This window comes from Takifugu rubripes, chromosome 12, assembly GCF_901000725.2.
Source record: "Takifugu rubripes chromosome 12, fTakRub1.2, whole genome shotgun sequence".
Taxonomy (NCBI): Eukaryota; Metazoa; Chordata; class Actinopteri; order Tetraodontiformes; family Tetraodontidae; genus Takifugu; species Takifugu rubripes.
Window position 1 is genome coordinate 3,333,252 of NC_042296.1, and position 24,709 is coordinate 3,357,960.

General features: G+C 47.6%; 1 protein-coding gene across 5 annotated transcripts in view; it reads right to left on the reverse strand.

Annotated features, from left to right (window-relative positions):
* trps1 (trichorhinophalangeal syndrome I) overlaps window positions 1-24,709 on the reverse strand; it is a 65,082-nt gene that overhangs the window by 15,835 nt on the left and 24,538 nt on the right. For all 5 annotated transcript variants that reach the window (XM_029844914.1, XM_011618743.2, XM_011618741.2 and 2 more), the window contains 7 exons: window positions 19,182-19,877; window positions 18,839-18,951; window positions 15,843-16,425; window positions 15,540-15,751; window positions 14,979-15,177; window positions 14,640-14,874; window positions 12,021-12,801 (listed from right to left, as the gene is read on the reverse strand). In XM_029844914.1, coding sequence (XP_029700774.1) covers window positions 12,021-12,801; window positions 14,640-14,874; window positions 14,979-15,177; window positions 15,540-15,751; window positions 15,843-16,425; window positions 18,839-18,951; window positions 19,182-19,877 — 2,819 coding nt within the window. The remainder of the gene's footprint in view (window positions 1-12,020; window positions 12,802-14,639; window positions 14,875-14,978; window positions 15,178-15,539; window positions 15,752-15,842; window positions 16,426-18,838; window positions 18,952-19,181; window positions 19,878-24,709) is intronic.

Below are 24,709 nucleotides of genomic sequence, written 5' to 3' on the forward strand. Positions count from 1 at the left end.
CAAATGCCATTTAATCAAACCGTATAAATAAATAAAAAGGTTTTTTATTTCCCATAAGTCCATCTGGTGGCCTGCTTCTCATCACACACACAGCCTTCATCTACTGGTCAATAAAGGCTCCCTCTCTCTCTCACACACACACACACACACACACACACACACGCACTCTCTTCAAGTCAAAGGCACGGATGACCACACACGTGGCTGCCGAATCTAAATGTAGATGAGTTCAGTCTACTGGAACGACCGGCGGCAAGAAGAAACCTTTATCGGGCGAATCTATTTACCTTTTATTTTTCTGTGGCTATTTCACCCGCCGCGCCGCGCCATCAATAACTGTAACAAAGTGTTAGTGACGTGTGCGCTTGTCATTTCTACAGCGCAGCAGCGTATGGACGCGTGTAGCCGTGCTCTGCTCCTACTGTAGCGGGCAGATGCTAATCTGAAGATGACGTTAAACACATCTCCCCCCATCAAGCGCTGTGACGACGCCACCTCTGTGCACACAAATTCACACACATTGTGAAATTCTGGCCCCGGTGGGTGACTTACATATTCCAGAAACAGTGTTTTGTCATTTCCTGTTGATTTTTGTGGCCTGTGATCTCATCCTCCGGTCGCATGTGAAAACCCTCAACATGGAGACATCAGCACACTTTGTCAACATCATTAACTGATGGCTGCTTTAATCTCTCAGAATGAAATTAATTAATAGATGTATAACCATGATGTGGCAACTTTTGACCGGTTGTTGACTCTTGTATATTGCAGCTACGTGTTTAGCAGCGCCCTCTTATGGACAACACATGCAATCAACTTTTAATTCAGAGACTTTCGCCGGCTCTTTTCATGTACTGACGATTGCGTTCTTAAAATAAGGGAACTGGCGTGCTAAGTGTGGAGGAAAGACTGTGCTCGTTCAGCATTTAAAGGAATAAAAAAAGAGAAGTTTCACCGTTAATAAGAAAATGGAAAATTTCTGTCTGTCCTTGCGCCCACATTCACATCAAATCCTACACACACACACACCCACACACACACACTCGGCTGCCTCTCTCTGAATGAATCACTCCTTGTCTCTGAACTGATGGAGCGATAAAGTTGGTTTAAACAGCCATAGACGCGGCACACACAGCCGAGGCGGGAACATGTGTTTTACATCAGGAGCTCCCAGCTATACAAGGGCTAATGTTTCCATCTGTACGGATGTGTGTGTGTGTGTGTGTGCCTATAGGTCTCAGCGTATGTGTGTGTGCCTGAACAGGAGTGCAACATGTCTCTGCAATCTCCTATCAGCTTTTAATCTCCACTCAGCAGAGAATGGGGAAACGGTGGGAGGGAGGGGGGGGGGGATCGCTGCTCGGTGAGAGAAAAGGCTCACCGTTGAGTAAGGATGCAAAACCATCCAATATCTCTCCCTCCTCCCATGATTCCCTGGGTTTTTCGAGGCGCTCTCGCTTTTCTTTTCTGCCTCGCGGAGGCGGTTGGCCATAAGGGCGGAAGAGTGAAAAAGAGAGCACGTTGTTGCCTGTGTTTGGATCGTGCAGCTTTGAAAACCGACAGTCGTGTTCGGTCTTCGATGTTTATCGAAGGTTCCGTGCTTGTTGGCGACTTCGCAGCTTTTATTGAGCTTGGAACAGCTGACCAGCTATGCTAATTTAAACCTTCCACGGCGCTTCCGGTGTGTAATTTGCAGTTCTGCGGCCTTCTGGACGGACCGCTTTGCTTTGTATTTATCTTGAAAAGTCGACTGTCCAAGAAAAACCATCTGTGGAAGCAGGAGGAATAAAAAAAAAAATCCAAAAATCTTGGACACCATTACCAATTCATGAACTCATCATACTTGTAAAGCCAAGATATTAAAAGTAGAATGGTGGAAAAAGCATGTGGATCGCTCGAACACGGTCCAGTAACACTGTCATTTCTTTCCAATTCTGTACAACCTAATTGACAACACACTTCACCTCGACCCCAACAACATTACAGGGGTTAAAAGAGACCGAGCAGGGCCTAATAACAGCTATTTACTGGGAAGTCTTCAGTGCATTTGGCCTGAAACTACAACATCTACTCACTGCTGGAGCCAGAGGAGGGGGTTATTACCTGTTAGTGGGGGAGGTACAATACAGCTTTCAAATTAAGAGATGAACCTGAGGGAACCGTGGTCAGTCTTCCTTCCCAGGGAGGCTCATGTCCAACGACTGCAGCAACTCTCTCCTCCTAATTGTCCCACGTTAAGCATCAAGGAGCTTCCTTCACCTGATGTTTGATTTAACCCCCTGATTGAGACCCTAGCTGCCATTCTAAACCCAGAAAAGCCGGGTAAAAACGCTAAACCGTGGTAGGAATATCAACAACTGACCCGACTTTAAATATGTGGAGGACGGAAAACGCCTTCGTATAATTCCTACGTAATATATTACAGCAGCATTCCGCCTCGGAGGATCCGGGGGCAGAAGTGATTTACTGCTTACTGCAGCCAAAAACACTGATGCTGAACACTGGCCAAGTGTGTGTGTATGAGTGTGTGTGTGTTCAGACCTTATTAGGTTTTACTTGTAGTGATGCTTAACCCCACTCAGAGCTTGGCAGCTACTCCTTTTTCTCCTTCTGTCCACCTTTATTTCATTTTACTCATCCTCTCTACATCTTCCTGTCTTCGTTGGCCTTCTCTCTGGTTCCTGCTCCTCTCTTTTTATTTCCTCTGAACAATCCTCGCTTCAGGGGCTGGTGGTAGCGTAACTAGTTTTAGGGCCGATGTGAACACGGGGAGGGGGAGGTGCAGTGAAGCTGGGGTTACTTTGTGTGTCGGCTAATTTCAAATTCTAACTGTTGTTAAACTTCTCAAGGCCCTTGATAACAGGGAAGAAAGCTCTTGTGATCAGACCAGTAGATACTGACTGAAATGCTCCCCCAAGTTCAAAGGGATCAAAGGAAAATCGCTTCTTCTCTCCGACGTGTTTTACGATCGGTGTGGGTCCAGTCCAGCGTGGGGCGGTAAAGCGGTGACTCTCAGCTCTGTGGCTCCGGCGAGGCGTGGGAGAGAGTCCGGGTTGTTCCCAATCAACCAGCCGCGCTAGATCAAAGGAATAACACGGATCCACTTTCAAAGAGCTTTTTTCTTTTCTCCCTCCAAAATGGGTTCGATTATCTCGGCGAGCTGAACCTGAAATGCAGGAATAAGCGCGGTGCTGGAAGCGGATCCTATCAGACGTTCCTTAAACAAGAGAAGAACCCCCCCCCATCCCCGATCACTGCTGGAAAGGCGAGTCAACGTTTCCGAGAGCAGAGGAGAGGAGATAGCAGCTGATCTGATGCGAGCGGACATGGAGAGCTAGTTGCTATGTTTGCCTCTGATGGGAAAACAAACAGACTAAAGAGTGTGTGTGTGTGTGTGTGTGTGTGTGTGTGCGCGTGTGTTTGTGTCATGTACGTGCGTGTTTATGCTGCAAAATTGCAAAGATAACCTGAAGGTTAAGTGACATGTGAGCAGTCGTTCCCAATGAGACCCGGGAGCAGGCACACACACATCTTTTGTCTGGCTACACCTGGACTGTTAAAAGGAAGCAGGAAATAAGGGACCGAGGCGCTTGGAAATGTGAACGCAGATGTCTGACAGAATTTCCACCAAAATAAAAATTAGTAGTCATGGCAACCTGGCGCATTGGCTGCGATTTACAGACCACATGCGGTGGGTTGGTTGGTGCAAACAGTCGGTGCAGGGGTCCGTTGATCCGCGGTCCCGGCCGTTTTTAGACCAGCTAGCCTCATAAATCCTCTGTGCACATGTTTGCGTGGCTTTACAGCCTCACAAGATGTGTTTTACAAACGTCCGTAATTTCTTAGCGCCTTGAACAGAACAACCGTCTCCAACGCCAGAGGAGGAAAAAGATCCGGGGGTTGCGAGAACTCCCAAACCAGGACTGGGAGAACAGGGTGGAGAAGCGTCGCCTTGTCTGCGCTTTTGAAGCTAGCAGAAGAGCCTCGACTGCAGCCTTGGTTTTTCTGGGACACTGGGGCCATCCTAGCTCAGTCTGACACTAGACTGCTGTCTGAATTTACAGCTGCGGGAAGGGAGGGGAGGGGGGGGGGGGGTGGGGTCTGGTGCTGGGATATTCCAGAATCTCTGTGTGAATCAGGCAAGTGGGTCTCCTTAAAAAATCGGAGCCGCGGCTACAGGAAAACAAGGCTGTTAAAGGACCGCCAGACAGCCCCCCCTCTGCCCACAACACAGGAAGAACCACAATACCAGTCGATATCCAGTCTGAGGGCAAACAAGCCTCCGACGGTTAGAGAGGCGCAGGTCCGCGTCTCGTCTGCGGGTGTTGTGCAGCCAGACATCGGGAGGGAGACGGAACAAAAGAGAAATGGCCTTCAGGGAAATTGGGGATACGGGATGCGTCGTGCTAGTGGAGAGGAATTCATAAAGGCGCTCGTACGGAGAGAGAGACACACAGGCGCACACTGCTGGAGAATTCCTAATGAGTGAAGACCTCACAGGGGACTCAGAGGCAGGGAAAAGGGGGAGTTACAGGACAGACACACAGAAGAGGAGCAGAGAGAAAACTGGTCTCCTGGCAGGAATTCACCATATAGTGTTAGCATGTGTGTACATTATGTTAAAGATTGAAGATTTGAAAATCCCCTTTCAACATTCTTCCCACGCACACACTCACACACACACACAGAGCGGCAGTGAGTGTGAGCGGCATGGATAGATGTCCCGAAGAGAAGTGGATTAAAGTGTCAAAATGACTGGTCGGTCCCGAGTGTGTGCGTGCATACTTAAACTGCGCGTGGAGTCGGGGATGTGACGGGAATGTGAAGGCGTCCGCGGAAGAATAAATAAACGCCAGTTTTTTATGACGTTGAATCAGATTGGGAAGATGATCCAACGCTCATTTTAAGCCTTCCAGCTGCGGGGACTCTTCATGTTCGGCGTTGGAGGAAATGGGTCCGCGCGACTCGGCGGTTATTCCCTTAACTACGATTAAAGAAGCAGTTTCCAGCACCTCCCTGCTTCACCATGGCGATGGCAGCAAACAGCATCTCTGGGCTGTCCTTCACCTCTAAAGCCTGGTTTGTTTCCCCAAACGTGTTTTGATCTGCAATTCTGCAGCTTTTCTTTGCATTTGTCCTCCCACGGTTCTGCGGGCTGACCCCAGCGATGGCCTGGTGACCTCTCTGGAATAGGCTCCACGGCCATCTACGCAGCAGTTAACAGTAGGAAAAGGTCACTTCGCAGGTTCTCTGACCGGCTTTCTCCAGGTTTACCCACTAATATTGATGTACCTGCGCTGGTTTGTTGGTAAAATCCTTGAGTGAATTAGTCACATTCGCTGATTACGGCTCCATTCTCCAGCCTCAAATGTTCGATTATTAGACCCGAGCGTCCGTGCGCCTGCTGATTTTTCTCTATGAAACCCTTTCTGCTGTCTTTGGCCTGGATACAAGACGCGCTGCGCACGTCAGATGCACCAAAAAGGGGACAGATGGCTGCGACTGAAGAGTGGGTGGCAATGAAAATTGGATTTACTGAGCTTCTTATTACTCATTGTTTTGCTGTTGTGGTTTGGCAGCTGATCTGGACTATACCCCTTTGCAAGTTTGCAGCTTTTTTGTGTGTGTGTGTGCTTTTTTTCCCCTTCTTTTTATTTTGGCTTCCATGACGCGACAAATTTCTGAGCTTTGTTTTGAGTTTCTGGAGACGGTGACGTGAACATTTTGGTGTGGAAAATGCCATTTTGAATTGAAAAATTGCTAAGAAAAATAGTTTGTACTGGCCCAGAACCTTTTGGAGGGGTAGGAAACGAAGCGCAGATGTTAAAAAAACCCCTTCATTATATCATTACTAAAGGTCAGATGTGTAAGCATTCATAAATATAAATCAAACGTACACAGAGCGTTTGTTTGCTGGTGTTACTCTATAATGGGATCATCGCACGTATCACTGTGCATCTCTAACGTTGGACTGACAGGCTCCTCTTCCATAGATGCCAGCATTTCACAAAGTTTTCATTCATCAGGAATTATATTAATCATTTCATCATTTTTAATATTTATATTTTTGGATGCAGTCACAAATCCATCCCAGCAATGGTGTGTGCCTGCTGAGTACTCGATTCCTGCATTCTGTGTTCTCGCCACTAGCGGCTGCTAAATTGGACACAAGCTTTTTGACTTTTTTTTGATCATTTGATGAGTCAGCGTTTCATTCATACTTTTCACTCCTTCGTTTCCAGAGTGGCACAAAAATGATCCATTCCATACTTAAAATACTTGCTTAAAATGCTAAATACTGCTGTACGTTTTAATTGGGGGGAGGGGGGTTCTATCAGTTGTCCAGAGGCCGTCACAAAGAAAAAGGGCTTGATTGTGTCGAAGAACCTGAGACTTAAAACAAATGAAAAAGAGACCCAGAGCACGGTTTTCAAATTAGCTATTGGTCAGGGGTCAGATGGACATTTAATCCAACCAATCAGCTTCCTAATTACACGAAAGCTGCACAAATGGCTCTGTGTGTGTGTATGTGTGTGCGTGTGTGTGTGTGTGTGTGTGTGTGGGTGGGTGTGTGTGCAGCTGGATGGTGTTGCATGTAGAGGTCTCGTTGCAGCCAAATTATCATCTGGCCTTCATATTGGTTCCATATGGGAACACGCATGTGCGTGCGTGCGTGCGTGCGTGTACGGAGCAACGCGAACAGATCCGCACCCACCCCAAACCTGCGGTAAATTGCTCCCACCTTACACAAAAAAAAGACAAAGAAAAACACACACTCAGAGAAAAACAACACACACGCGCACGTGCGCGTCCCCATGCACTTCCAGTAGTGTGTGTGCGTAAGTTGATTGTAAAAGTAATTGAAGTAAACGTCTAAATTACAGCTAGGAGCTAAAATAACCCCTGTTTTTCACCGTTGCCATGTCGACCTGATTGAAAACACGTGGTCAGTTTCACTGGCAGAGAGGGTGGAACATCGGCGTCAGGGGCGCCCGGCTGAACCAATGAAACGCCTGCGTGTGTAATCGGCATGTGTCAGACCAATGAAAATCAACACGTCGCTCTCCAGACAAAATAACTATTAGGTCCTGTTATGAGAGCCGCTGCGCCCCGAGGACCAAAAAAAAGGGGGTTCGATTCTTTAATGTATAAAAAAAGCAACTTATGTTCTGGTGCTGGATGCGGAACCCTTTTGAGCTACTACGTGGATAACTACTTTATGGAGTTTCCGACTTTGGCGCCAGATTGATGTGGTTCTTTATAAATAGGACAGTTCAGTGGGTGCCAGCAAAATCTGGACAATCGTAGGAAAATATCTTAATACCCAGAGGGAGAAATCCCTCATGGTGCTGCCTTCACCCAGCGGGAGAGCAGGCTCAGCCGCGGCCTTTAGCGAAGAGGCATTCAATGTCTCCCTCAAGGACGCCTCGGCGGGGGGAGAAGGGGGCGGAGCCTCGGCTTTGAGTCGAGGGACATCTGTTTAATCATTACGCTGCGCCGACGCCAAGAGAAAAAGTCAGCAGGCGATGACTGATTTTACACCTTCGGGAGAGGTGCCGGGATGTGAAAAGTCATATTTCATATGCTGGTTAGATTCTGACGGCTGGAAACCCAAAGGCAGACTTGGAACGTTGGGCTAACGTTCGCACACGAGCCAAGATATACTCAAGAAAAGAAAATCTACTTCGTGATTAGGCTGAGCCTAAAAAAGCCGGGCGATCACCTTGCAACTACTCATGGTGACAGCTGTGGGGTGTGTGTGTGTTTGAAAAAGAGAGAGAGAGAGAGAGAGAGAGAGAGAGAGAGAGTGGTGGCATATGCAGAAACCCCAAAATGGGTCTAACTGTGGTTAAAATGATGTCATTTGTTTTTCAAGCCAAATGTAATATTCCTCGCAGACAATGAGGCTGCTGTGTTCTGTCACATAGAGGAAAGTCACACGCTGGTCATAAATGTGACACACGCACACACACACACACACACGGGCAGCGCACGCAGTCCTGCCCACCAGTATTTCCAGAGACAGGCAGACAAACATGGGTCAAAATGACAGCAAACAAGTCGTGTCTGAGTATTATCGCATTAAACCCCCGACCCCAAGCCGCTTTCTTTATTTTTTCTATTCCCAGCATGACTGTGTTTATTTGAGTCTGCGTCCTGATGGGAAATGTGACTGCTACACAAACAAACTGGACAACTCTGTCTGATCGTGCGGAAAGGGGTGAGAGCGGGAGGTCGGCGCGGCGGCGTCTTTGCGCGCACACGCACACACACCTGCACCTTTCGTGTTTTCCATTAGAGCCTGTCGGCAGGATGCTAACAGGCTAACGTGGAGCATCCTCAGCTCTCACTGGTCCATCGTGTCCCTTTACTGGTGACAAAACATCCGCCAGTGTTTTGATTTCGCTCAACACCAAACGGAATGGAATGAACGCACAAATAACGCAGTGGCGGGCCTCCCCGGGCGCCGCCAACGCGCCCAGACTGTCCGGGAGGGTTATTTTAATAACGGGACGCGACACGTTTTGGATTCACGTCGCAGCTGGAAACAAGTGTGCGACATTAAATAACGCTTGGCACTTCCCGTCCCTCATTAGAAAGTCATTTCTTTGGTTCTGCCTGAGCGTTGCAATTCAAGCCAAATCTAATGTATTTCACAGCACTTTTCAGCAGATCTTTCTTAACAATGTAAAAACGCACGTCGGAAAACATACGGCAGTCGAGCGGGCGGCGCAGTTTAGAGCTTAAATCACTTTAAGGAGTTTTATTTTCTTGGAAGAAAGAAAAAAAAAGGGAAAGGGGGGGGGGGGGAAAGCACATAAACAAAGTGCTGCACACACGCTCTTTGTCCCGAGCCTAAGCTGCATAATTTCCTGTAGCGGATATAAAGTGACGCTAAATTATCAGCACGGAAAAATAAGTTTAATTCATGCTTTAATTTCCTTGGAAAACACACGCGCGCCAAGACAATCACGCACGGATCAGAACGCGGACGTGTAATTAAACACACGGGCAGCAGAGAGAGAGCAGACGCACATGTACGCTCACACGGAGGAATCGATGCAAAGAAAAACGGAAGACGGGAAATAGAACACAGAGTAATGAGAGTTCCATGGAAATAGAGGTGTGTGAGTGTGTGTGTGTGTGTGCGTTTTAAACGTAATTAGCTCCGTAGGGCACAAATGTAAACGAGAGAAACTTTAATGAAACTCTCCTCTGATCTGCTGAAACACACATTCCCGTTTATCTCCTCTTGCTCCGTCTCCTTCCTCCTTTCTGTGTCTCATATCGAATGGAGCAGAACGTCACGCAAGGGACTTACACCATGGCCGAAGGCTGTTCCAGGATTATATCATGACCACATAAGATGGGCGCAATTACGTCCTGTTCGTAGGGCCGCATCTACAGCTCCTTCCTCGCCGCCCGTCTCTGCCCCTGGACCGACTCCACTCTGTTGTCCGTGAACTGGAATTTCCTTTGAAAACGCCGTCTGGAATTTATTATTTAGGCTTTTAGCCGCACATGTGTGGGTTAATTCACACAGCGCAGGTTTGACTCCCAAATAGTAAAAACCCAAAAACTAAACAACAGGGTAACTCAAAGTCTGCCAGCACCCATTTATAACATAAAACCTCAAACAAGCTATTACTTTAATTTCATCTGCAACTCATACGCTCGGTCTGTCTCCCCCCAGCTGTCACTCAGAGTCAGAGAATGAAATGCAGGACTGGGAAATGTAATAAATCATTACAGAAGCAACCGGCGGAGCAGCGTCTCAACGCCGGAAGGCCATTACAGATCAGGCCTTTCAAGATAAATTCACTTCTACCGACAAAGTGAAAGAGCCACCCACACCCCAACACCAGAAACATTTTTTTTTACGGATGCGCCCGGCGAGTTTGTCCCAGTAGCCTGAGAGCTGTCTTATGTGTGTGTGTGTGTGTGTGTGTGTAGCAGGGAAACACGCAGCCAGAGGTTTGGATGAACTGTGGCTTTGGTTATTTTGTGTCTGCTCCTGCCTTTTTTAACTCATTCCTTCCCTTCTAATAAGCCCCCCCCCCCATCACTCTTCCTCCATCCTCCCTCGCTCGCCATTTACAAAGAGTCACTTTGTATTTCAGGCAGATTCTTTTATCTCTCGGGCTGTGCCCTGTTGTGTCAAAGGCCGCATTTCAATTCAAATCTCTTGTAAGCGTGTGTGCGTGCCCGCCCCTGCGTGCGTGCATGTGTCCTCCAGTGTCAATATGTGTGTTTGTTGGTGTGTGTGAGCAAAAGGCTGTTTCAGATGATGTGCTGCATTAGTGCCCCTCCCTTGCCCAGCCCAGTGATGAGTCAGCCTCACCGTGTGTGTGTGTGTGTGTGTGTGTGTGTGTGTGTGTGTGTGTCTGTGATTGTGAGTAACTGACAGAAAAAAATAGTGGCAGAAGGGGAAAAGATAGTAGCATGACTTTTAACTATCAAAGTGTAAATGTATTAAACTGTAATGTGGAATCATCATGAAAACTATTCAAAGTGGTTTGGCTTTTATTAAACTGGGACATTTGTCTCTGCAGTCTTATTTTCTTTGTGAAGGAACATCTTCATGGCTCCTGCACAGTCTTGAGGCTACGGTTTTATTCTTAGCCCTTTTCAAATGTAATAATAATCGTCTGTCGATGCCGCTTCCATAATTCATTTAACTTAATTCAAAAGGAATCATAAACTAAACCGCTGCACAAAGCAGCAGAAGCTCTTTACCAGATTGAGGAAAGCACCAGCGATTGGTCAGAAAGTGCACAGCAGAACTGAATTTCCCCGATTAGCTCAGACAGCCAGTCGTTCGGCCTAACTTCCAACCCCATGTGGGTCCATTTTTGAGTGTTCCAAATTAAATCGTTAACTGTGTGAACGGGAAAAAAAAGCAACAGTGGTGGCTTTCAGGAGCCCGAGACCAAAGCCTGTGAGCTCAAGACGCGGAGCCCGAATCGCTCATGCTAAGCTATAAAAGAGCTGTGATGTGTGATCTAAAAGGGCGTCACTGTAAACGTTGGTTAATGAAAGAAAACAGGAAGCCGTGGTTAACCTGGTAGGTTCACACGTTATCTCCAACGCTCCCTTTCTCCCCTCTCTCTTTCAGACCACTCCACCCATGATAATGAACAAAACTCTTGCTGCCCCACCCTGTCCAGTCTGCCAAGTTGCTGCCAACACCTCATACACACACACACACACACACACACACACACACACACGTAGACAAATCCTGATCATTGATACATGCGATGACGCACACTTACACAGGCGTATCTACACACAGCTATCCACACACACACACACACACACACACACACACACACACACACACACACACACACACACACACACACACACACACCTCATCATCTATTTCGATTTAATGTGATCACCGTCAATAATCTCTGTGGTGATGGTGAACCGCAGCCTGTTCCAGCCAGCTCATGACATCACGGAAGTAAAAGGCATCGTAGGCCACAAAGTGGGATTGAGGGAGCAAGCTGACAGGTGGTAACCATGGAAACTGTCAGTATTCCTCCACCGTCGCTGTAGCAACCGGCTGGTTTTATTGTTTTGATTTTTTCCCATGTTGTAAAATTAAATGACAGGAATGCAACTGATCGGGAAAAAAAGTGTGTGTCATGGAAACACATGCACACTCAGTAAACGTCCAGAAATTATGGAGTGGGACACACACACACACACACACACACACACACACCTTCTTACACAATGCCATCATGCGTAGGTACTTTGAAAATGAGGGAAGTGTTCCAGATCTCATTACGAAACCTCTCACTACATGAGGTGTAATCCTAACTCTCAGGGAAGGCTGATGAAAGTGTAATAAAGGAAACACTTTGGCGCTCCCAGCAGGTACGATCTGCCGCTGAGGAGCCGTCTAAAGGACTGCCCGCTGAACGTTAGCGACACGAACAAATAACAGATGAGCGTGAGGTGACGGTCAAAACAGAGAAGCAAGAGTCTTTGCCATTAACTCATCTTACCCGCAGAAGTGATTGGGATTCCTCCTTGGTGCCTCCTGCCTTTGACTCCTGAGCTCCGCCCCCTCCACTTGCTCCTCCTCCTCCCGGGTACTGCTGAGTAGCCATCTGGATCTGTTTCTCCCCTGCACCTCCCACTCCTCCTGCGCTGGCTCCCGTCGGCCGCCCTCCTCCGTAAAGCTTGGCGTCTCCCAAAAACGACTTGGTATCTCCCAGGTAAACCATGCTAGGCGAAGCCACGCCTCTTTTCTGCCGCGTGGCCTCGTGATTGGACGAAACAAATGATAGCGAGAGAGGGGAGGAGAAGAGCGAGGGGGTGCCACCTCCGGTCCCCCTTTCCACTCCTCTTTCAGGGCCCATCCGTTCCTTTGGAACCCAGAGTAAACCGTGGGCCTGCTCACTTCCTCCTCTGTCTCCTAGTCCTCTTGTATCCCCAAGAACCCAACTTTTCTCTCTTTCTTTCTCCTCGCCACCCTCACTTTTCACCCCTCCTGCCTCTTCTCTCGTCCCCTCCGCCAAGCGACCCTCAGGGGGGGCCAGGGAGTAGAGGAGGCGGATGTCTCCCTTACTTTCTTCTTTGATGGCTAGGGTGGAGGGAGCCGAGCAGCCATTAGCCGAGAGCGTTAGCGAGGGCGTCAGTGAGGTCGGCAGCGAGCTCGTTGTTAAGGAGCTTAATGGGGGGGAGGATTCGTGACAGTGGGCCGAGTTGAAATGGTCAAGGAGCGCCGTTGAATCGGGAGCCGTGAAGTCGCACCGTCGGCAACGGCAACACGCATGAACGCGCCTAAAAAAAAAAGAGACAGGGATGTAGCAGTGAGTGTAGCATCGAGCGGGTCAGACACGGCCTCCACTCTGCCCCACTCCTGCTGCAGGAGCTTACCTTGTTTGTCTGCTACTGGCTTCAGTTTCAGGCTTGTATCATAATGTTTAAAGGTTTATGTGCTTCTGATTCCCCCCAGCGACACAGGTAGACTTCAAAATGAGTCTCTGGCTAAAAGGGGCCTCAATGTTCGACTGGATCAAGTTGAAGTGGGCCAAAACAGTGCGGAATGTAAATGACGCTGAATGGCACACAATAAATCACTCATCAATGGGCCCCCTTTACCCCCCTGTCACTGGCAATATGCGCTATATATAAGAGCTTGGCTTTTCCTGGCTCAGAAAATAGCTTGCATGCTTCTTGTGTGGGCCACAGTGAAATCAGCCCTCAATGGGCCGTACGTTATATCCAACATATGGGAGATAATAAACCGGGATGCTTGATGTCCCTTTCCTCTTTCAAGTTCCTGTTTTATTTAAGGTTTGTTCAAAAACCTTTGAAAAAGGGGGCTTTACAAGGATGCTAACTATGCTGCATGCAACAGTTTGTCCTTCAGAGAGCTTTAACCTGAGCCGCTAGAAAGAGATCCACTGGCCTGACACAACACGCATTTATCACAGCTCTTCACTGTGGCTGCTGGTGTTTCAGGTGTCAGGATTAAGATTTGTTCTGAGGTTTGTTCGCATTTGTGCTTGCAGCGAACTCTCTCCGCACTTATTGTTTTATTTGATTTGAGCTGCGAGACTCTGGGCTGAGATTCTCTGAAGGATGTGAGCGGACTGTTAACTTCCCTCTGTGTAGCTCTTTTTCACCCTCTCCCCCACCTCCGTCTCCTCTTCGACTTTGCTCTTTTTCTCCCTTTTTTGGGTCATTCTTCCCTCCTTTCCTTCTTTCTCTGTCACTACATACTTTGGTCTCCTCTCTCCTCTCTCCCTCTTGAATATTTTATTGCTCCCTGGCAGAAATCTTTATAACATATATATTTGTGTGATGGGGAAAGGCGAGATCAATAATCCGAAGGGATTTTTTTTAACAAGTTTCGGAGTTTTCTGTGTGTTGGTCCCTAAAGCCGTGTTTAAACACATTTGGAAACTCGCTAATCTATTTAGCCTTTTTTCCAGACTGCTGTGTCTATGGAGTCTACCACATTACTGTAGTGCTCCCACTGCACCCCTGTTTTAGCTAATATTCTGATAAATATGGATCTGGTGCCACAGTGGTGCAGCGGTTAGCGCAGCTTCTGAGGTCAGTACAAGCTGGGTCTTTCTGTGGTGACTTTTTTTGGACTTCCAGGAACTTATTAATCTGGGTGAAAAAGTCCTGATGATGAGAGAGGTTTGTGTTTCCACCGTGCATCAAAGTTCCAAAAAACGTGGTGTCCTTCAGATTCCCATTCTTCATCTTCACAAGTTGCTTCAATCTTACATTTAGCTCTGCAACCTGTCAGTTATTCTTCTATAAGACTCAAGGCGCTTCTCTGGGACACAGTTTTGGCTCTACACGGCTGTGATTAGAAACAGGCCTTTAACAGAAATGGGGTGACTGAGCACTCATTTGGACAGGCTGACTATACTACCCAGTGTTTGAGTTTCCACCAACAGCCTCGTGACCAGTGCTGGGAATATCCCAGATCGGATTATGCAATGAGTCTATTCCTGATGAAAGCAGCGTCATCACAACACAAGAAAAAGGAACCTCCTGGACAAACTGATCTGGGCGACACATTGTGGGAGTAGATTAAAGAAAGAAATGCCCAATCATCAATAGAACACACGCTCTCTGCTCCAGATGCTTGATCTCACCTGTAGTGCCTGAAGATCTCCTCTTCTACTTCCGTGACAAAGGCGCACTTTGTGCAGGAGTACTCCCTTTCTCCTCCCCTGGCCGTTTCCTTTTCTCCTCCAGCCTCATCCTCAGCTTTGACCTGTGGCGGCGCCCCCTTTAGGCTGATGAGTGTGTGGCAGCCTTCGTAGTGCTGCAGCAACACGTCAATGTCGGTGGTGGCGAACGTACACTGGTCACACAGGTGGGTCACATCTGAGGTGAAAGCAAACAGCAAATAGAGACAAATATCCAGGGAATGAGTAAATCTGAACGATGACGTCATCGTTTGAACAGCATAGATGTGTGAGTTTCGATACCTTGTGTGACGACAGGTTGGACGGGGTTGGACGGGTGAGGCGCCACAGCCTCGTCTCCCCTGAGGTTAGACGGGGTGACGCTGGGCGAGGTGGCCCCTGCTGGTTTTGAACCAGCAGCCTCCTGCTGTGTACCGGACTGTGGAAACTTGGTGCAGCATTTATGACAGGTGGGCTTCTGACAGGCAAAGGGGTGGGACACCTGATGAGAAAAACACGAATAAACAAGTTTGCCAAAGAATACCAGACTTGGAGCATCGGGCTGTTCATTTACTTCTCTGGTTTTTATGCAAATGGAAACAAAGGTTACCATATAAAATGTGCATAATTGGCTGAAAGATGCTAATCTGCATTTGTTTTGCAGCTGGCACAGAGAGAGTGGGGAGCACGCGTAGGTGGACGGGGGGAGGAAGCAAGGGAATTTTAACTCTGGCTGGAAATTGGAGCAATTAGATTTACACTTGTTCCGACGTTACATTTTATTTGGCGCCCGACAGCAGCCCGCTGCTTTCTCCCGGAAAACGGAGAAAATAAACATCTCGAAATGTTCTTTATTGATCTCACCTCCCCGAGGTGCTTTTGCGGCTGGCACAGGCCCTGGGGGCAGTACATGCAGTGCTGGATGCAGCAGCGGTGGATGGAGTGGTTGTGCTGGTAGTGCAGCAGCAGCGGCGCCACCACAATCACGTTGGCGCTGTGCGCCATGGAGTAGCGGAAGTCGCACAGCTGGCAGTTGTAACTGGTCACCACTGCTTCTGCGTCGCTGTTGCTGGGATCTGATAGGGAGCGTCGGGATTTGTTGTTCAGCAGAACGCGGTCAAAGAGCATCAGAGGAGGGGAAACATAAAAACAGGAGGGGTCGATTACCTTGGCTGGTGCTGGAGGGATTTGACGTCAGATCTTTACGGCTTTTGGATGCCCCGGGGTCTCTCTCCGCAACTTCTCTTCTGCCTCCCCTGTCCACCCCTGTAAGATTGGAGCTGTTTGGGCAAACAGCGCCCCCTATGCTCATTCTATGTCTTTGTTCATAGTGCTCCAAAAGCTTTGCTGAGCCCTCCGACCATTCGCAGCTCCAGCTACAGAATTTACAGCAATAATAAGCGTGCACAGAGCCTCGGCTTGGATCGCCCGCCCAGCTCGCCATCGGGATGGAGTACCCGACCAGAGCGTCGTCCTCTGCCCTCACCGCGACGCGCTCGGACCCGTCTAAGACTGGACTCCTCTCCTTGGCCGTGCTGTCCTGCAGTGCCATGCTGTGGTTGGCCAGCAGGGGTGTCGTGGGTGGGGTTTTAACTTTATTTGGATGCGAGGACAGGAAGTGTTGCTCGAGCTCCAACGAGTTGCTGCCCATGTAGGTGAAGTTGCAGAATTTGCAGCGAAAGTACTTTGTGTTGCCCTGACAGTCCGAAGTCTTCCGGCCAATCCCGATGAGCGTACCGCCCACCGTCACCTGTCGTCGGGTAAAGAGAAAAACCAGAGGCTCGTTATGGCCTGATATTTCTTCATTAGTCATACACACTGTATTTCCCTTTGACTAATGTCCCATCGGAGACAGCAGGTCCCTCTTGATTAAACATTTGTCGAAGCTTTAGTTAAAATAATTAAAACTTTTTTTTAATCTTTTTGGAAAGGAAAAAAACAACCCTTAACTAAACAAACAATAACAGCGGCTGAATGTTGGGACATAAGGAGATTATATCAGACTTCAGCGTGACGTGCTTCTGTTCTGCATAACAACCATAAATAAATAGCAGTAGAACTACAAAAAAAAAAAAACAACCTGTACAAGAACAAAAAGGTTTGTTTGATTTCAATCTTCCCACATTGAAACATTTATCAGTGTAACTGTTAATATCCATGCAGCAGAAATAAAGGCAACAACACCAAATTCACCGGAACCCAACTTCACAAATATGTTAAATATGGAAAGAGCTTTATCCCTGAACGGGGTCACAGGGGGCTGAAGATTATCCCAGCTGCCTTTTGTTGCTTACTTAGCGAGACAAACAGCCATGCACACACTCAATCACACCTCAGGTCAATTCAGAATGTAGTCACTAATTCACCTAACTTAACAGAATTTTTCACTCATTGTAAAAAGTTCCTGCATTACAACTCTCGCATTTATCTCCATTTTTGACAAACTGATGGAAATTCATATGAACCTTTTTTAAAAATAGAGTCATTCATGGACAACAGACCCCTCAGCCTTTCACAGCCCTCATGCTTTGTCTTGTGGTGAACTAAAAATGCCACATGCACGTTTGAATAAAACAAAAACAGGACCAGTTTGAGGACACTGGGGAGAATTCCACGTCTTCCATCTGTGTGTGCATGATGGTGCATTTTCGGTGCTTTAAAAAGAATAAAATGAAATCATTTAGCGTTGGTGATCTCACAGCAGCAATCTTCCCATCATCGCGTCCTGCCGACCGAGCCAGGGCAATTAGAGGGAGGCCAAACATCAAACCGGTTTAGCAAACAGAACGGAGGGAATGGCAAAAATAACACGAGGAGGACAGAGGGAAAACAGGCCGAGGACAAGTGGCACAAAAAATGAGGGAGTGGTTGCGAGTCACATTAAAGGATGAAGAGCAGAGAAAGAAAAGAAGGAAAAAGTAGCTGAGGTGAGGAGGAAAAGACGCTGAGGCGGAGAGGAGGGAGCTGAAACGTGCACCTTTTACTCCTTTCACTGCTTTCTCTTCTTTCCTTCATCACCCAATTTCCACCCCCCCCCCCTTAAAAAAAGCCTCATTGGTCGACAGGACCAATCTCATCTCAGCAAATGACAACATGGAATTTTCCAAACGTGGGCGGGAGAGAAAAAGCCAGTCAGGGATGGAGAGAATAGAGAACTCTTTCATTCCTTTTTTTTTTTTACAATATACTTTCACTTTTTCTTCATAATGACGACTTAAGACCGCTGGATTTTCGATTTCTGAGGGTGCGCCTGTGCGCCCCGCTCCTGTGTCCATTACAGGCTCGCGCACGAGCACGCACATATACACAAACACACACGTTTATTAGATCATCTCGCTTGAGCTTCCAGACAAAACCTCAGTGTTCAGACACACTCGCGGTCTTTACAACCTGTGGAGACTGAAAGGATTTTACTATAGATAACGAAAGCAACACAAGGAGCGCTTCAAATTCCTTTTTGCCTGTATTGTATATTTCTTTAAAAAGTGGCTTTTTGACAGCCCCAGCATACAAAAAAAAGAAATAAGCTCCCACGTTTCCAAGAGTTACATCGGAAAGATAAATATGGAGAAGTACAACATATTTCTAAATATAATGGAGGCCTAATTACTTCACTTTTTATTCCATAAACTGGTGTCAAAGCTACTTTTAATAAAATAACTGACAATGTGGTTTGCTGGGCACATAAGAAAATGAACCCGTGTTAATGCTATGACAGAATACGCTGACACAGCATTACTCCCGTGTGTGGATATTCCAACTCAACTCTACCACAGGTACAGACAAAGGCCTTTTCTCCCCACTGTTCAATAATCAGTGCAATAAAATGACCTCACTGAAGGCTTTTTTCCATCTTCACACTGGTTAGCAGTTATTTCTATATCAGATAAAAACAACTTGCTGATTATTCTGCCCTATATAACTAGCCAAAACTGCATCAGAGCACACAGAACAGCATTTCGGGTGGGAAGTGAGAATAAAATGGAAATGCACTGTCCTATGACTGGTTATCAGGTAAGCCCGTTTATACTGGAGTACCATTAGGCCTCACCATCGGACCACTGACTGTTTTCATTACTCATTTTTTAATTAAATGATCCATCTGTCTCTCTTGCTACTAGTCCCACAGCTTTTGTTTGTGTTTGCCAGTGATTATCACATACCTGCACATCATATGTGCCGTTCACCATGACTGTCTTGTGTTGACTGTGTGTGTCCGCTCGTGCCTTCCCCAACTCTTTGGCTTGGTTCCTTGGCCCGTGCCCCGCCTGTGTGTCTGAGAACAGAAATGCAGTGGGGGTTCAGACGCATAGAAACATAAATAAACAGCGGCGTAACAATCAAACAGGGAGGAGTCTGGGAGGAGTTTTACAGCAACGAGTTGCAGCAAATGGCGACAAAAAAACAGGAAATGTTTGCATGCGTTTGTGTTTCAAGATGTCTGATTCTTTACATCACGATAATTCAGTGATCTGTGTTTAGCTTCATGCTAACGGTGGCAGTTACCCAGAGACGTCTGCTGGGGGGCCATGTTGTGAAGGGCCAAAATGTGCGTATCCAGGGCGGCGTCCTGACGGGTGCGGTTGTGCAGGCCCAGGTGGTACTTTCTGAAATGCTTCACTAGGTCAGCCGGGTCATTGCCGTAGTAACCATAACCACACACATTACACTTGAAGTCCTGAAGTTTGGGCGAAGGGCTGGAGGAGAGCGAAGGGGTGGAGGCCGCCGACTCGTCCGCTCCTTCTGGGCGGAGGAGCAGAGGGGGAGCAGATAGAAGAGGGAGGTGGTTCACCTCCGCCCTGTCTCGTTCCAGCTCCTCCGCCCCCTTCTCCCCATCCTCCGCCTCTGACTGGCTCTCGAGTCTGTCGGTCAGCGCGGCTCCCCCGCGCCTGGCCTTGCTCCTCCCTCCCCTCCTCGCTCCTCGCTCCACGCTGTTGCAGCGGTCGCCGACAGATGAAGGGGAGACGGAGGAGGACACGCACTCGCTTTCGCCCTCCTCCTCCTCCTGCTGCTCTTCATCTCCTCCGAGGTGGTCGGACGGCTCTGGCTCAGAGGGCCGGTTTATGCGTTCGGCCTCTGCCCCGACTCTTCCCTCCTCCTCCACCCCCTCTTCCTCTTCTCCCTTGGGCCTCCTCCCCTCTTCCTCCGTCTCTTCTTCACCTCCCACACTCCGGATTGGGGGATTCTTCTTCCTCACCATCTCTGATATGGAAACAAAGACACAGAAATGTGGTTTGATTGATTATCTACATGATGTAACCCTCAATGCACAAAAACTGTTGCTGACAAAAATGGGCGTGTGAAGAAAACTGGGTGGCTGAAACACATCTGAAGCACTTTTAACCTCGTTCGTCAAGAGATAAAATATGTCTGATGGACAAAAATAAGCTGAAATCTGTGACGATCTTCAGCCACAAACATCCTCAAAGAGAAAGAGCTCCAACAAATCAGAAACAGCACAGCTGTGAGGGCTCCATTGGGAGCGTGTGTGCCAGCGAGCGTGCACGCGCGCGCGTGCACATTGGCACCGTCGCTCCATCTATTTGTCTTTTCTTCTTTAGCTCCATGCATTTCCCTGTTAAACTGGGGAGAGGAGCTTTTTATCATTATGGAAACCATCCGTGAGAATCTTCCACACATGACCACATCAAAACTGAAGAATATCAGAGGGGAGGGCCCCGGCAGATAGTGGGGGGGGCAGAAAAGTTGAGGAGACGAAGGGGGGGACGGCCAACGGACGACCACATCAAACCATCAAACCCCACACGCCATATCACAGAGGATGGAAGAGGGAGATTCATCCTCTAATCTTCTAATTTTTCTCCTGCCCTTCATTCCCTTTCTGGCTCCTCTCTCCAACTCTCCAACCATGCTTTCTTTTGAGTTTCCTCCCCTTTTTCTCTGCATTTCTTCCCAATTCCAAACCAGTTTGCTCTCGACCTTCAAGCCCATACCCCCCCCCCCCGCCCCCGCCCCTTTCACGCCACTTTCACTTGTATTTCCGTCGCTCTTCACATGTCATTCTCTTCGTTTACATGTGGGAGTCATTTACAATTTAAGTAATTCCATCAATGATATTTTCGCCTGTTTTAGCCACCCCCGTTGCCCCTCCCTCCCCTAATCACTGCACGAAGCCATCAAATACCCGACCATGTGTTTTATGTTAAACCATAATGTTCCTTTTGTTGGAAAAGAGAACAATTGTGGTCGCTCTGTTCACCAAAGTCAGACAGCGCGGCAGATTGCGTGCGCGCGCAACGTTAGCATGTGTTTATCGGTGTGGTCGTTTAATTCATATTCCGCTGTAAACATACTCAACCCATTGACCCTCGGGCCACGTTGGGATGTGCACGTCGGCTAATAAAGCCAGTTAAAACCAGACAGACGTCAGATAGACGCCAAAAAACTATCTTTTTTTCCTTTTTTAGATCACTTCAATATGAAGCTTAGGGCCACTCGGCGCGAGTGTTTGCATGGTTTGATGTTGGCCTGCTTGTGTGTGGAAACCTGTGGCGGTCTGTGTTAGCGCGAGAGATAAACGCTTATTGTTATTTATATGAGAATATCAACAGACGGGCTTCCAAAGGGAAAGGGGACATAGTTGAAAACAGATAATCAGAACAATATAAACAAGCACATGTAGATATGCATAAACATGCTAAAAAGAGCCATCTTTGAAACAGGCCTCTAATGTAAGCCAGGGGATTAGGCCCAAAAGAGAAAATAAAACACACAACCACAAAAACGAGGAATGAGCGCGAGGGCTGCTCTCTTTGTCCAATCCAATTTTCTCTCCGTGGCCTACCATTTTAACATTTCTTTTCTTTTTTGAGCACGCCGCTATTAAAATAAAAGCAATTTATGTCTGCTGGGGCCCACGCCTAGCCCAGCCCTGGCACTGGATGTGTCCGTGCAAGAGTGCGTGCATATGTGTGTGTGTGTGCATGCGGGTGCGCGACTGAGTGGAGGGAGCGGGGGAAAATCTCATCTGAGGCACGCCACACCCAGTCGAGATTCATCATCCACACACGTGCACGCGCGCACATTGACTTAGTGGAAAAACACAGTGGAGTTGGGAGCTCATGAAGCGGCTGCTGACCCGACGGCGTGACTTTAACACCGGCTTCTTTAGTAATTTTGGCGATAACCGTTAGCAAAAAGTGTTAAACCAACAAGCAAATATGAAGTATACTGGCTTCCTGTCATCATTTACATACATCTCATGTGCTACTCCAGGATGTGGGCAACACGGTGATGTGTGGTTGCTGTCCTGTGAGTGTGTGTGTGTGTGTGTATATGTAGAGGCTTTGTCTGCTTCAGGCTGTGTACACAGACGGGAACCATTACTATCAACTACAATTAGGTACAAGCAACCACAACATACCACATAACAACTGCAGCTACCAGCTACAATTAGACCTTATACACCACAGCGGCCTCACTACGCATGTCAGGAGAAACGTGTCACTTAATCATTTCCATCGTTCTGGACGCGCTGACGGGTCCAAGGATACGATTTGAGTTGTATGTAAAGCGAGGTGTCCTAGCGAGGTGTTGGACATTCACACACAATCTTTGAGCTTTGGCTTTCAGCCGGAGGAGGTAGGAGTGGTGAGAGGGGGGGGTCTAACGGTAGGATTGAGAAAGAAAGACTGCAATTAGAGTGTTTTAAAGTACACGTATGTTTAAAAAGCATGTCTGAGACAACGGACAGGAATTGTTCAAATTTTACACACTGGAGCTTCAAAGGTTTAAACTGGGGACTTTTTAATCTTTTATGAGGGACAAAAACTCAGACAATGATAAAATTGTTCTGAAACACAGAGATGAAGGATTTAAAAAGAAGTAAATCCCAGTAATCCAAAAATAAATGACTCAATTAACACTGGAGCATTGGTGAGATTTGATGACACAGCACTATTTTCAGGAGCATGCGTGCACATGTATATCTGTATATACTGTGCATGTGCATCTGCATCCAAACACAGTTCTGTGTGATAGTGACGTGTATCCTGTCTTAATTAAGACTAAATCCCCTTTGCTGGTGTAATTTCAATCAATACAGCGAGAGCAGACCTGAAGCTGATTCTATCCAATTTAGTTTAATTCCGCTGAGTGTTTGTGTTGCAGCCCTTGTGTGACATAACAGCATGACAACAAATGTCTTTTGCAGTATATTTGTAGCATCAGACGTGCTTTGCTGACCGTACCAAAATATCCGCCAGAAGCCTGAAACGCATGACTTCCTGTCCATAAAAAAGGATTTCCCAGGAAGGTCCTGGCAGCACCGTTGTTGCTTCGAATGACGGCAGCTTTCGTGACTGTGCTGTATCGCTGGGTTATTAATCCGTTACACATAAAAAAGGCAGAGAAGTCCAGCACGAGGAAGGCCGCCCATCCAAAACGAATAAAAAAAATAACGCAATAACGCCAAAGGCTGCATGTTGTGAATGTAAAGTAAATATCAATGGAAGCACACGTGACTGTTTTAGTGTCGTCCAGACAAAACAAAGCATTGAGAGCGAGTCTATTTAAAGCATAACAGACAGTGGCCACACATGTAACGTGCTGCCTGAACTGAAGAGGAGAACAGGCGGACAGACAGAATTCCACATCTGAAGGCGACAGGGAACAGCTCTGAATGGATTTAGCAGAGACGGGAGTCTGATTGCACGCGGGCGAGACCTGGGAGGAAAAACAGAAGGAGGGAGAGACACGGGGACAGCGTCCCATCACAGGGAGACGGAGTCCACCTGCCATTTTCATACTAAAAGCATTCAGTTGCCCAGGAGGCCCCCTAATCAATGCCAGAAGCCTTACTAACACACACAAACTTCTGTTCATTTCTGCCAAGCTAGTCTCACACACACACACACACACACACACACACAAAGAAAAACCCATTCATAATGGGGTAAAAGCATGCAAAATATGTCATCTTAAATGTCAAACTTAATCTGAGGCTCACATTTCAGTGCCCCTCGCTCCCTCGTTCCGACTGTTCCACCTCTGCTTCCACTCGTTCGTATGCTAGCTGCGACACTCGGCGATGCGCGGCGCAGGTACGCTGCTACTACCGAGCCGTCCGTCTTCCCCCCCGATCTTCTGGAATTATCCGTTCAGCACTTCCACCTTTTAGCTTCTGCTACTGGCCTCCCCCGAACCTTTGAGCTAACCTGAACAGTGTTGCGATCATCCGTCACCCATCACCTTTTTTTTTAACCCGTTTCCTGTTGAATCGATATTTTAAAATTGCAAAACATAAAATTCCATTTTTAAAATACGAAGCGCTCATCTCACTACATAAAAAGCTTGTCGAGGCTCCGGGACAGGAAGAGGATGACAGTTCTAACTATTAAAGACAAACCAGCAGAGGGGCTCATGATTGCACACATAACCACAACACACACTTCTGCATGCACAGAAACACACTAACACAAGCTCCTCCAGCTCCCACAAACTTTATTAAATATAGATTGCAGGAGTCCGACCTTGACTAACTACATGGGATTAGTTCACCACACAGGGTCTGGGAAGTGTGTGTGTGTGTGTGTGTGTGTGTGTGTGTGATACTATGTAGTACCCCTGTGCGTGGTTAAAGAACAGTGTTTAACACCAGTGGCACACAGACGTGAAGACATGAGCCGACGCGGTCCAGGATAAACCGTCGGTGCTACTGAGTTCTTTCCGCTGCTCCACCTTTAAAAGACTCCAGAGATCTAACATGTTGCCTCTTCTTTCACCATAACAACAGTCTTAGAGAGGACAAACTTGTCTACAAACCGAAAGGCCAGAAATAAACTCACCGTCCCGACTGCGTCACCGTCGGCGTGATGGAAAAGGATCCGTTTCCATTTGTCAATACAAGGCGGAAGGTGCTACGCCGACACTGGCAGAGGCAAGTTTTATCAACTGGTACTGTCTGTATGGGGGCCGGAGCGGATGGAGTTAACGGTGACGTCAACCTACTCAACGCTACATGCTAGCTAGCATCAGAATCATGGCAGGACAAGGATGACCTGCAGTGTTCTGAG